Raw genomic sequence first — 12,890 nt, forward strand, 5'->3', positions numbered from 1 at the left:
CTTACTGGGTGCCGGGTACTGTGCTAATAAGCATCTGTGTGGATTAACTTTCCATGCATTATCTGATACCTAATGAAAGAACCAAGGAGTACCACTTTTTATATTCATTGCTCTAATTAGAAACTACTTTGGTCTAGTAAATAATAAATATAACAGCTGTGTCTATATAAATGGGCTTATGCTGGGTGCTGTCTGAGCTTCAAAACAGATTATCTGGCTAAAAGTGCCCTGTGTTCAAGTGTGATACATTTTTTTCCTTCAGTAAAATATTTCCAGCTCATTGAATAATAACTCTCAGGTATTTCCAGGAAGCTTTGCCGAGGCAGTCTTTCCACTTCTTGACATGGTCAAAAGGACTGTATTGTATTGTATTGTATTGTATTGTATTGTATTGTATTGAAGGCTGGCTTTTGTGGGAGGTGTCCCCTTTCCCTGCCCCTCACTCATGTCATTTAGTCCAAAACTACTTGGAAGCAAAGGGAGGGCCCTTGCTCCTAAAAGCTGTGTGTGCCGGGTTATCAACCAATCAGCAATTAAGTCCAACTCACATATTAACTACATTAATGATGAATTTGGGAGCATTTTGGTAACTTATATGATGTGACACAGAGCCTGTAGTTGAAAGTTCGGGTAAGGACCATAAAAGTCTCAAAAAGCCCTTCTCTTGGCTCACCCTAGCACGTTCTGGGCAGATGAGACAAAGGCACCCTTCCTGCCTCCACAGATGGTCTTGGCTCTATCCCATCCCCCATCTCCTGCCACTCTGGCCCTACTTCTTGCTGCTGTTGTTCAAACACAGCAAGTTTATTCTTGCCTCAGGACCTTTGCAGTAGCTGCTCCCTCTGCCTGGAGCAGTTCTCCAGAACTGTGACTAGCCCCTTCTTACTTAAGTCTTAACTCGATGTTATCTCCTTGATAGCCCTGTCCAGTCCAGCGCCTCCCGGCAACCTGACCACATCCTCCTCCGGACCAGTGTTTAGCAAACTCGTTCTGTGAAGGGCCAGGTATTCAATATGTTCAGCTTTGTGAGCAACACAGTCTGTCTCCACTGTCAGTTCTGCATCGCAGCGTGAGACAGCCGTAGACAATGCGCAAACAAATGGCTGTGACTGCTCTTTATCTGTCAACACCGAAATTTGAATTTCATGTAATTTTCACATGTCACAAACCGTTCTTTTCATTTTTTTTTATCAACTACTGAAAATGTAAAAACTGTCCTTAGCTTGTAGGCCGTACAAAAACGGGATTTGGCCCATGAACTGATCCCTGCTCCCTATCACGAGCCTGTTGTATTTCCATCTTACTGGTATCTGAAATTATCTTATTTACTCATTTGTTTATATGTTGTCTATCTCTCCTGGCAGACTGTAAACTCTTGGAGGGCAGGTTCTTTGTCTAATTCACTGTATCATCTCTACCAACCAGAGCAGTGCCTGGAATGTGGGGGTGCTTTATGAGTATTTGGTGATTGGATGAATAAATCTGTATTATTTCTCGAGCCAGTAAATCCAACAAAGTCCTCCTTCCACATCTCTCATGTGTGTCCTCTTCCAGAAACCACAACCTACACAGGTCTTTGCCCCTGCCTGTCCGTTCCTGTAGTATCATTGAACCTGAAGGGCAGCCAAGGTCGGGGTCACGCTGTCACCTCTCAGCCAAAAGGCAGACGGGGATTGGATTCTAATTGTGCTTTTATTAATATCAGCTGCCAGCAATCTAAGAAAGTGGCGGACAAAAAAAACCCCTAACATCCACTTTACCTTGAGCTTTCAGAAGCGAGTTTACATCGGGAAATACAGCAATTTGGGAGGGGGAAATTCCTAGCAGGAGCGCCGAGGAGCTGTTTCTTGTGGGAGGGAGAGCTTAAAGGGGAGTAAGGCAGCATCTTCCGCAGTGTTATCTCTCCTATTTGCATTAGCCTTCTTTGCTTCCTCAGACCTTTGCAGTTTATGGCTGGGGAGGTTTTGTACTCCCTGGTTAGGGAGGAGAGGTATAAGCCCTTTGCCTTCAATTGTCCTTGGTCAAGGAAGATAAGGTCTTGGGATTCACCAGCTGGCTGTATATTGCTCAAACTGTTTGGCCTTGTTTGATTTTCTTATCTCAGTTTCCCCATTCCACTTGCCCAGGAATTTTCCTGGCCTCTTACTCTCTTGTCTCAGCATCTCAAGCCTTCTTGACCCCTTGTCTCCCCCCAAGCTACCCCACAGTATAGTCCTTGCTATACTGTAGAGTATGTTTCTTACTTTATCATTTCTCTACAAAACCAAAACATTTTCACAATTTTCCTATCACCTGGGGTTTAAAGTACAACTCCTCAGATGGACCGTTACTAATCAGTCCCCTGCTTGCTTTTCCAGCCTCCTTTCTGAGCCTTCCCTTGAGTGAGCCCTCTGCTCCAGGGGCCTCATCTCCTATTGTCTCTGAAGCCACTGCACCTTCCCACCTTTGCTCAGACAGTGCACCAGTGCCCGTTAGCACTCCCCGCAGACAGGCATTCCCCTGTGCAATGCTCGGTAAGTCTGCAGTGAGTGATGGGAACCAGGAAGGGTGGAGCTGAGCCTAAGCAAAGCCAGAAGATGAAAAGTGAATTCGGCCAAACGCAACTTAATCAGTAACAAAGTGGGTTGAGGAGGATTTAGTTATTTTGAATGGTGCTGCTTGGTAGGTGTGTTGGGGCTAGTGCTTTTCAAACTACTGTGCAGACGACTATTTGAAGAATGTTGTTAAAACGCAGATTCTGGACTTAGGTGTGGGGTAGGGTCTGAGATTTTTCATTTTTTAAATATACTTTATTAGTTATGCTATTACAGTTGTCCCACTCTCCTTCTTTATATCCCTTTGCTCTGCATATCCCCTCCCACCCATATTTCCCCCCTTTAGTTCATGTCCATGAGTCATACATATAAATTCTTTGGGTTCTATATTTTCTATACTATTCTTGTCCTCCCCCTGTCTATTTTCTACCTACCATTTATGCTACTTATTCTCTGTACCTTCCCCTCCTTTCTCCCCCTCCCATTCCCCTGTTGATAACTCTCCATGTGATCTCCATTTCTGTGATTCTGTTCCTGTTCTAATTGTTTGCTTAGCTTGTTTTTGTTGTAGGGTCAGTTGTTAATAGCTGTGAGTTTGTTGTCATTTTACTGTTCATATTTTTTATCTTCTTTTTCTTAGATAAGTTCCTTTAACATTTCATACAATAATGGCTGGGTGATTATGAACTCCTTTAACTTGACCTTATCTGAGAAGCACTTTATCTGCCCTTCCATTCTAAATGAGAGCTTTGCTGGATAGAGCAATCTTGGATGTAGGTCCTTGCCTTTCATGACTTGGAATACTTCTTTCCAGCCCCTTCTTCCCTGAAAGGTTTCTTTTGAGAAATCAGCTAACAGTCTGATGGGAACTCCTTTGTAGGTAACTGTCTCCTTTTCTCTTGCTGCTTGTAAGAATCTCTCCTTATCTTCAATCTTGAGTAATGTAATTATGATGTGCCTTAGTGTGTTTCTCCTTGGGTCCAACTTCTTTAGGACTCTCTGAGCTTCCTGGACTTCCTGGAAGTCTATTTCCTTTGGAAGTTTGCCTTCATTATTTGTTCAAATAAGTTTTCAATTTCTTGCTCTTCCTCTTCTCCTTTTGGTACCCCTATGATTTGGATGTTGGAACGTTAAAAATGTCCTGGAAGTTCCTAAGCCTCTCCTCATTTTTTTGAATTCTCGTTTCTTCATTCTGTTCTGGTTGGGCATTTTTTTCCTTCCTTCTGGTCTACTCCCTTGATTTGAGTCCCAGTCTCCTTCCCGTCACTGTTGGTTCCCTGTGCATTTTCCTTTATTTCACTTAGCATAGCCTTCATTTTTCCCTCTAATTTGTGACCATATTTAACCGATTCTGTGAGCATCCTGATTACCATTGTTTTGAACTGTGCATCTGATAGGTTGGCTATCTCTTTGTCACTTAGTTATATATTTTTTCTGGAGTTTTGATCTGTTCTTTCATTTGGGCCACTTCTTTTTTTTTTTGTCTTGGCATGCCTGTTTCATAGTAAGGGGCGGAGCCTTAGGTGTTCACCGGGGCAGATTTTGCATTTTTAACAAGCTCCTAGGTGATGTCCATGCTTCTGAGTCTAGGATGATTCTTTGAGTATCAATAATCTAACTAAATGCTCAGGAAAGGAGCCTTTTCCATAGGACTTAGATATGGAAACGGAGTCAGTGGGCCTGCCCCCCAGAGGCCTGCCTGTGTATCATGAAAGCACCCAGGAGCCCTAGATGACAGTAAAGAGTTTTGCATGCTGAGTGACTGAGTCAACGTGTGATGATTGAAGTCTTCTTGGTGAAGGAGGGGTTGCTGAAGAGAATTAAGGGGTGTGTTAGGCTGCAGCTTATAGGAAGAAGCACCTTTAAGTCCTGAGACGATGGCAGTGAAGGTGGGAAATGAAGAGTCTGATGTTGGTTGGGCTGTTGGCCTGTCCTCACACGCACTTGTGCACACACACATCCATGCACACACACACACACACACGCTGTTGTAGGCTAGAGAACAGTACTTTCCCCTGGAAATAGCTGGATTATCTCTTCTCTCCAAGGAGGCACCTTTTCTGATCCACCAGAACGTACAGTTCAGAATCTTGCTTGAGTTTTGCTTGAGTACAAGTAATGTACTGCACTGTAACAAAATAATAGAAATTGTTTCTGTAACGTGTATCTCCAAACAGAAGAGTGGTTAGGGAAGTATTCTGCTGGTGTAATAAATTTGCCTGTTTCAACAGTGTCTCTTTAATTAGCCTGGCCCTTGTTATTTTTGACTAACTAATAGCTGACCTTTTGATGAAACTGGGTGTTATTTCCTGATGGTTTAACTTTGTGCAAATTGTAAGATATCCGGATTAATGATTCCCCCTCATCAGTAATTTTTCCTCTGCTTTTGTCACAGAATAACTTCTGCTTGGGTGACTGAACTCTGATCTTGGCAGAGAGTCATGGCCATGGTAAGTTGTGGAGTGCCTCGCACTACCTGGTGCCAGCCGCAGAGAGGTACAGGATGCTTGCTCAGTGACAGTTGGCCTCTACAAAGGCTTGTTTGCTCAACAGAGGGGAGGGAGGAGAAAATGAAAGGCAGTTCCTTTTTTTAAGCACCATTTTAATTTCTTTCAGGGGTGGTGAATAACCTGACCCTGAATATTAATTTAAAGAGAATCCTTTGAATCCTTCTAACATCCTGAAATATAGAATCAAGTTGTAGTTCATTATAAAAAAGTTAGGCAAAGAAAAAAAGAAATGAAAATCTCGTAGATACCACCAGGACAAGAGTGCCATCCACATTTTGGTGCGACCCCATCATCACAGACTCATCAGGAAGGCTGCATCTTGTCATGTGTGCTTGTCATCTGCCCCTGCTTTTGGCTCTGACTGGACTCCTTCAAGCTTGGTTATCTGATCTTTGAGACAAGCAGGGAATCGGATCCCTTTGAGAATTCTATGAAGTTCAATGCTGAGATGGAAACTGAGCTTCTTAGCTGCAAACATGGCTCTGCCTAAGGCTGGCCATCTGCTCTTCTTCTCTCACCCAAATTAGGTTTTGGACTAGGCAAGTGATTCTGACCCTTGCCATTCTGGGAGGTAATAATAGAAGTAGAATCTTATACCTGGAGAGAAACTAGAGATCCTTCCAGATCTGGATGCCTTCCTTTAGGAAGCTAGATGTGTAAACTATCCTGAACAAATAGTAATATACTCTTAAATTACTTTTTATGTTAGACATTCTGGAACTTTCTTCATCATCCCTGATAGTCAAAGGCTTACACATGTCTGTTCAGAATCACTTATGCTTTAATTTAAAATTCATTTCTTCTTGATAGATTCTCCCTGGACATGGAGAACATTCGCTCAGGAATGTTTATAGTGCCCTTACTTTTTGCCCGACATGGTACGTGGCTCTGGGAACTCAAAATTCATGGGACACTCTTCCTGTCCTTAACAAGCTCACAGCCTTCCTACATGTGATGACTGTAATCAAGTGATTCTCTGATGTGCTTTCCACTTGGGGAGGATTGCCTCAGAGCTCTCACCTTTTCTCCTAGGACCTGTTTCCCCATCATGGCTGTTACTTATTGAACAGATAAAGGAAGTTTTTAAAGGAAATGAGAAACACACAACAGTCACAATATTATAATTCCCATTATGTTCCATCATTTTGTTTTAGACCCTTCTCACATGTATTATGGCTTTTAAATATTATATTAGTAATAAAAAAGCATAAATAACAGTTATGTATGTTTTTAATCTTCACTATGCTAACATGTTAATATTACATTTTGTAACTTATTAAGATTATTCTAGATGGTGAAAGGATGGATGTTTTAAAATTTTTTCATTTATCGATCTTAGAGAAAGTGAGAGACATACCTATTTATTGTTCCACTTATTTATTCTTTCATTGGTTGATTCTCACATGTGCCCTGACCAGGAATTGAACCCACAACCTTGCTGTATGGGGATGATGACACTCTAACCAACTGAGTTACCCAGCCAGGGCTGCAAGTACAGATGTTTTAATTTTCTTCTTAAATTAAAAAAAATTTGTTTCCTGTCTGACCAGTGTGGCTCACCTGGCTGGGCATGTCCCACAAAGCGAAGGATCATTGGTTCCATTCCCAGTCGGGGCACACGCCTGGGTTGTGGGTAGGTTCCCTGGTCTGGGTGCGTATGGCAGGTAGTCAGTGGATGTTTCTCTCTCACGTTGATGTTCCTGTCTCTCTTTATCTCTCCCTTCCATTCTTTCTAAAATTAAATAAATAAAATATTTTAAAAAACGTTTTCCAGATCTCTACAATGATTATATAATATGTTTCTAAAAGGGACACATGTTTTAAAAGCTATTGTATCAAGTATTTTGTTAAAATTTTATAGAGGTATAATTTATATGCAGAGCCCTTAAGGTTACTGGTAGATGAGTTTTGACAAATATATGTACCATATAATCTATTCGTCTATTAAGATAGAGCATTTCATCACTCCAGGGAGTTCATTCATGTGCCTTCCGGGTCCCCGCACTGCTCCTCACCCCTCGCTAGACAGGCAACCACTTTTCTGATTATTATCACTGTAATTAGTGGTTGTTTTGCCTGTTCTAGAATATCCCATAAATGTAAACATACAGCATGTACTCTTGTGTCTGGCTTCTGCTATTGAGCATTATACTTTTTTTGCAATCCATCCATGTTGCTATAATTATCAACATTTTGTTCCTCCATTGCTTTTTATTGCTGATTGGTATTCCATTATATTGTATTCCAGTCTTTTTGACTTTGGTCATCTTCATTATCATCTTAATAACTGAATAATACTTCATTGATTGTGATGTAACACCCATTTCTAGCTATTCATTTTTGTCATTGTTTACTACATCCTTCCTATTTCCTTTGCCTGCTGCCACAGAAACTTTCCTGGGGTGGTAACCCCTGCCTTCCCAGAACAAATAATGGTTCATTATGCCTTGGAATTTAATCAATATGGATATTTTAGAGGTAACACGAACAAATTTCCCAAGCTTATCTTCTTCCTGGGGGGAAAAAGTGACTAAGAATGCTAATTGATAAGCTGAGCCAGGTTTGCAAATCCCTCTTATCAGTTCATCTCGTTAAATATTAATTTTAATCCCTTAGTAGTTTCCCTCAGTAATGCAGTTTGCTTTAAAGTTAAAGGTTGTGTTTGAGTACCATCCCTTTTTTTTAGTTCAACACTGGCGTTTCAAAAGAACCTTGTGAAACATTCAACTCAAGAAGCTGTTTCATGGTAGGGCCAAGGGCTGAATTAGGCCATGCTGGAATTTTTTTATAGCAAATCACCAATGTGCTTTTTACTGCTGATCTGTAGTAGAAGAAAAGCATTGCCTGTGTTAATTTTCTAGGGCTGCATAACCAAGTACCGCAACCTAGGTGACTTAATAGAAATTTGTTTTCTCACAGTTCTCGAGCCCAGAAGTCCAAAATCAAGGATTGGCGTAGCCACAGCCCCTCTGAGATTTGTGGGAGATTCCTTCCTGTTCTTTCTAGCTTCTGGTGGTTTCCTGGTGATCTTTAGGTGTTCCTTGGCTTGCAGCTGCTTAACTCCCATCTCTGCCTTAATCGTCATGTGGTGTCCTCCCCTGTGTGTCTCTGTCTTCATATGCTGTTTTCTCTTTTCTAATTCTCCTTGCAATTTATTTGTCTCCAACCCTGTGGTGTGGGTTAACATTTTCCTCTCTCTTCCATTTACTGTAAGTTGGTATTTGGCTCTAGAGGTTTATCGGATTCGGGTTTGACCCTTTGTGTGTGTATGTGGTTGGGGACAGTCAGGGTGGGGACAAGGTTACTGTGTAGATTGTTGTGTAACTTATTTTACCTCTTTCCTCTTTGCCTCTGTCCTGCTGCTCCCATAAAGCCAGCTCCAGCCTCAGGGCCTTGGCTTTAGCTGCTTCCTCTGCCTGCAGCACTTGACCTCACTGAGCTCTGCATGGTCAACTTCTTCATGTCATTCGGATCTCAGCCTAAATGTCACTCCACAGAGCAGCCCCTCCAGGACCCCTCTCACCACTGGGCACTTGGTGGAACATTTATTTGTTGGCTTGCTCACTATCTGCCCTTTGTCCCTGCCCCCAAACTGGAATACCAGCTCCACGAAAGAGCGAGCCTCTTCTCTCATGGTCCCTACTGTATGCCCAGCACACAGACCTAGAATAGTGTCTGGCCCACTATGGTGTGCAGCAAATTGTGCCTAATGAGATGCCTCTGTCTTGGTAAGATGCTGCCTCTCGGTGACCTCTTTCTCTGTGTTTAGGAAACCAAAGGAGGCACCATCAAAGCTGCATCAGTATTCAATGCCACTGAAGATGCCCAGACCCTGAGGAAGGCCATGAAAGGGTTTGGTAAGTGTCCTACCCCCTTGTATGTGACACATCACCGAGTCTCACAGAGGCTGCTGTGTCCACTGGCCTTTGTGAATAGACCTCACTCTCAGAAAACACAGTGGGAACAAATTGGCTTTCCAGGAAAAATCTGATGGAAGGGCCTAGTGACTCATCTTACTGCAGAATTTTTAATTTAATGTTCTCATTCTCTATGTTCTCAATTATTTCAACCTATTTTGCATTACAAGACTTTGAAATCGATATATGAATATTTAGAAATGTATTTATTTTCCACCTAGTGCTAGATGTGGGTAGTGCCATAAGGTTTACAAAGCACTTTCACAAATATTATCTCAATGGTTATGCACAGTGACCCTGTGGTTTAGTAAAAGCAGCTATTGCTACTGTTATTTTCACCCCATTTTACAAATGTGAAACTGAGACCCAGAGAAGTGAAGTAACACAGTAAGTCCCACAGTAAGTAGAACAGAGCCATGAGTCACACTCAGCAGAGCCCAGTGCCAAGCCCAGGCTTGCCCACTGGAAGCCCACATTCTTTCCCTTGAGCCCCTCTGCCTACTGCTGTGAATGGCACAGCTGCTCAGTACCAGCGTGCAGCAAACAGGACTTTACGTGAGAAGGCTGTGTGTACGTGACCAGAAGGGCTTATCGTCCAATGAACTACCTTCCATTTAGCTCCCCCAGGGCAAAGGCTTCGTGCCAGGTGAGCACGGTCAAGCTGGGTGCACTGCAGGCGACCCTGGCGTACGTCCTTGCCTGGGTGGACACATGGCCAGTGCTTTCTGGTTGTAGCTGCTATTTCGAATCTCCTTGAGATGCAGATTGAAATATTAACCATGCATTTCTATCTAAGACCAGTTCTTTTTATTTAGCCCCAGTGCTCCTAACTGCAACAGCAATGATAACAATAACAGTGAACATGTACTAAGTTCTACTATGTGTCAGGCACAATGTGCTCCGTGGATTACCTGTTTTAATCCCAGTAGCCATTTTACTGGTGAGAATGGTGACATGTAGGGAGGTTTGCTAACTTGTCCAAGGTCTCAGAAGTAGTCAGTGTTAGAGTCAGGATTCTAGGCAACTCCAGGTAGTCTGACCTCGGTGCTGAAGGTGGAGCCGCTGTGCCACCGTGCCGCCCGGCTCTGAGCAGAACGATGGTCTAAGTCTATGTATTTTTCTCCTCATTTTCCCTTTCTCATGCATAAAATGGACAATGTACTTGGCCCACTCTTTTTTTCAGGCTAATCCTGATTCTTTGGTATATGTCAAGAATAGAATAATTCAGAACATGCACCACATGGCACTCAGAATTCTCAGAATTAGAGCCAATGCTTTTTAGGGCCTGCTGTGTGAGGGCAAATGCAAGGTGGATGGCTGGAGAAGACAAGGGTTATAACACCTAGCCCTTGGGGTAAACTAGCCCTTGGGTGCTGGCGGTCAAGGCAAATAGGGAAATAACTAGGACCACTTCATGGGACGATAGCTATAGGAGGGGTACCAATAAGATTAAGATTCAGAGAGGAGATCTGAACCCCCACCTTGTACGTGGAAAAACTTGAAGAATGTAGAATTTGAGGCGAGCCTTGGGAAATGAGTTGGGTTTTAATAAATAGAGCTAAGAGAGAATGTGTTTCAGGTTTAGGGAATAGTATTCTCTAAAGCAAAGACATGGGGTGAGTGTCTGGATCATTCAGTTTTCCAGTTTAACTGAGGCCCATGGGAGTCATGGTAAATACGTGGAAAGGGGACTTGTAGCAGGAGGTACTTGCAAAGCAGGAGTTGGCTGGTTGGGAACTTCCTGAGCAGGCAGGCACCAAAGGTACCAAAGGGAGGTCCTAGAGTGCTCCTGAGAAAGCCAGCTATAGAACAAAGGCATCGGGGTAGGACGGCCCAAAGGCATTGACCAGGAAACAACCAATGCCAGAACCATGATGCTAAGTGGAGGGGGTTAAGGACACATAAACCAATAGACTGGTAGTGAAGGAGGTCAAAAGAATGGAGTACAGTACAGTTGGGTCAAGTACAATAGTTCAGAAGTTTAGTCTGTGGATTTGGCTGCCTGATATCCTTTTATATGGATCTTAGAGTAGTGAATGCAGTGTTGTAGAGAATCTCAAATGCCAAACTGCAGTGCCTGTAATAAAGCCAGCAAACAGCAAATAAAGCCCTTGTGTATTCCTGGGCAGGGGAGGGTCACTGTGAGTTTTTCTTTACAGGAAAATGAATCTGGCAAAACTGCAGAAAAGTCAGTTAGAAGGTAAGAATACTAGTTAGCAGACTTTCACAGTTGTTTAAGAAAGAACTGTGAAGTCCTGAATGGGAGTGGGAGTGGTAGGAATTCAAAAGAGGGAGCAGATGAAAAAAAGATAGCAGGGCTAGATTTCGCAAAGTTTGGCAGGAAATTTGAATGTGGAGGAAGAAAGAGGGTAAAAAAATCAAAGCTATTTCAAGGATTTAAACTTGACTGGCTGGAAAAGAGTGGTGTCTCTCACAGAAAATAGGATAAGCAAGAGGCAATGAGCCTTCTCTCCCCAGCTGAGATTTCTGAAGGGGAAAAGAATGATTGTATCTATTGCCCTCTTTAAACAAGAGAGAGAGAGAATGGAAAGTGGGTACCTAAGGTATGCAAACAAAGTTCTGTGGCTTCTTCCCTATACCTCACATTTTTCTGGATTTCTGATCTTGCAAAGAATAACCCTGGAGAACCTATATTTTTCATTTCTTCCTGAAATATTTCAGTAGAAGAGTCTGTATTGTATTACAACTCCCCACACAGCACAGTGAGGAAACAGAATACCCACAAAACATATATGAACATCCAGCTGTTACTAAGATGAGGGACCAATTTGAGAAATCAAAATAAATGACCCTGTAAAAAAGCTGCTGCAAAAACCAGGCAAACATTTCTAATTTGTAATTCATATTGTAGTTTTGGTAGTATATTGAATCATGCAAATTTATGGGCAATTATAAAAAAAAGGAGCCATCTGAGATCAGGAAAGACAGCTTGGAAATGAAAAACACAATTACCAATATTAAAACTCAGTAGATGCTGTGCGCAGCCAATTTAGACCCTCCAAAGTGCCAAATCAGTAAATTGAAGGACAAATTTGAATTGCTTCAGAACTCAGAGAAAATTGTAAAGAGATTAAAAACAAGAAAAGAAAAAGTTAGAACATGGAAATAGATACATGAGATCCAACAGACGGGAGAATTCCTGAGGAAGGGGAAAAGCATGCTCCCAGTCAATGCTCATTGCCTAGTAAGTGCTGGGCATTGTGCTAAGTCAGCGATTTTCAACCTTTTTGATCTCATGGCACACATAAACTAATTACTAAAATTCTGCGGCACACCAAAAATATATACTTATATATTTTTTGCTGACATAATTTTGATTGATTTATAAACAAAATAATACTAGTAATCACCTACTCTTTTTGCTCCACAGTGACTTCTTAAAAAATCAGGTGCCTATAATTGTATATAAAGATTTCTGGTACCAAGAATTAACCAATCGAACACAATCTTATGCAACGTGACCAGTAAGATACAACTGTATTAAATGGTTCAAGATAGGGCATTCACATCCAACAGCTATTGTTGTGTTGGCTGTTGTCATTTTTTATTTGACAATCGGAAGGAAAAAGGGTCAGTGCCCCTGACTAAATAGTCAGGTACCACATGTTTTAAAAATTCTTGCAGCACACCAGTTGAAAACCACTGTGCTAAGTTATTCACTTACTTGTTCTATTTAACACTTGGAGCAGCTTTATAATCACTCACATTTACAGATAAGGAAACGAATACTCAGAGAAGTTAGCTATTTTGTTTGGTGGTACGTAGATAATCCAAGGAGAGGCTGAGACTCAAACCTACTGTCTGTTTCCCCCCAAAATGGACAAATGCCCTGAAAAAACCTCTTTTTTTAGAAAGCTCCCTACGTGTGTTTGGGTGGCTTCACTTTCCACAGAGGAACCCATTTTCTC

General features: G+C 42.0%; 1 protein-coding gene across 2 annotated transcripts in view; it reads left to right on the plus strand.

Moving 5' to 3' along the window:
* The window catches only part of ANXA4 (annexin A4), a 64,212-nt gene that overhangs the window by 27,124 nt on the left and 24,198 nt on the right, over positions 1–12,890 (plus strand). Inside the window, exons 2-3 of one of the 2 annotated variants that reach the window (XM_037127293.2) lie at positions 4,929–4,984; positions 8,814–8,901. In XM_037127293.2, coding sequence (XP_036983188.2) covers positions 4,976–4,984; positions 8,814–8,901 — 97 coding nt within the window. In that variant the 5' untranslated portion in view covers positions 4,929–4,975. The remainder of the gene's footprint in view (positions 1–4,928; positions 4,985–8,813; positions 8,902–12,890) is intronic. The other variant, XM_053663320.1, reaches the window with a different exon arrangement.

The sequence above is a fragment of the Artibeus jamaicensis genome, unplaced genomic scaffold (genome assembly GCF_021234435.1).
Source record: "Artibeus jamaicensis isolate MK-2021 breed Jamaican fruit bat unplaced genomic scaffold, CSHL_Jam_final contig_3174, whole genome shotgun sequence".
NCBI lineage: Eukaryota > Metazoa > Chordata > Mammalia > Chiroptera > Phyllostomidae > Artibeus > Artibeus jamaicensis.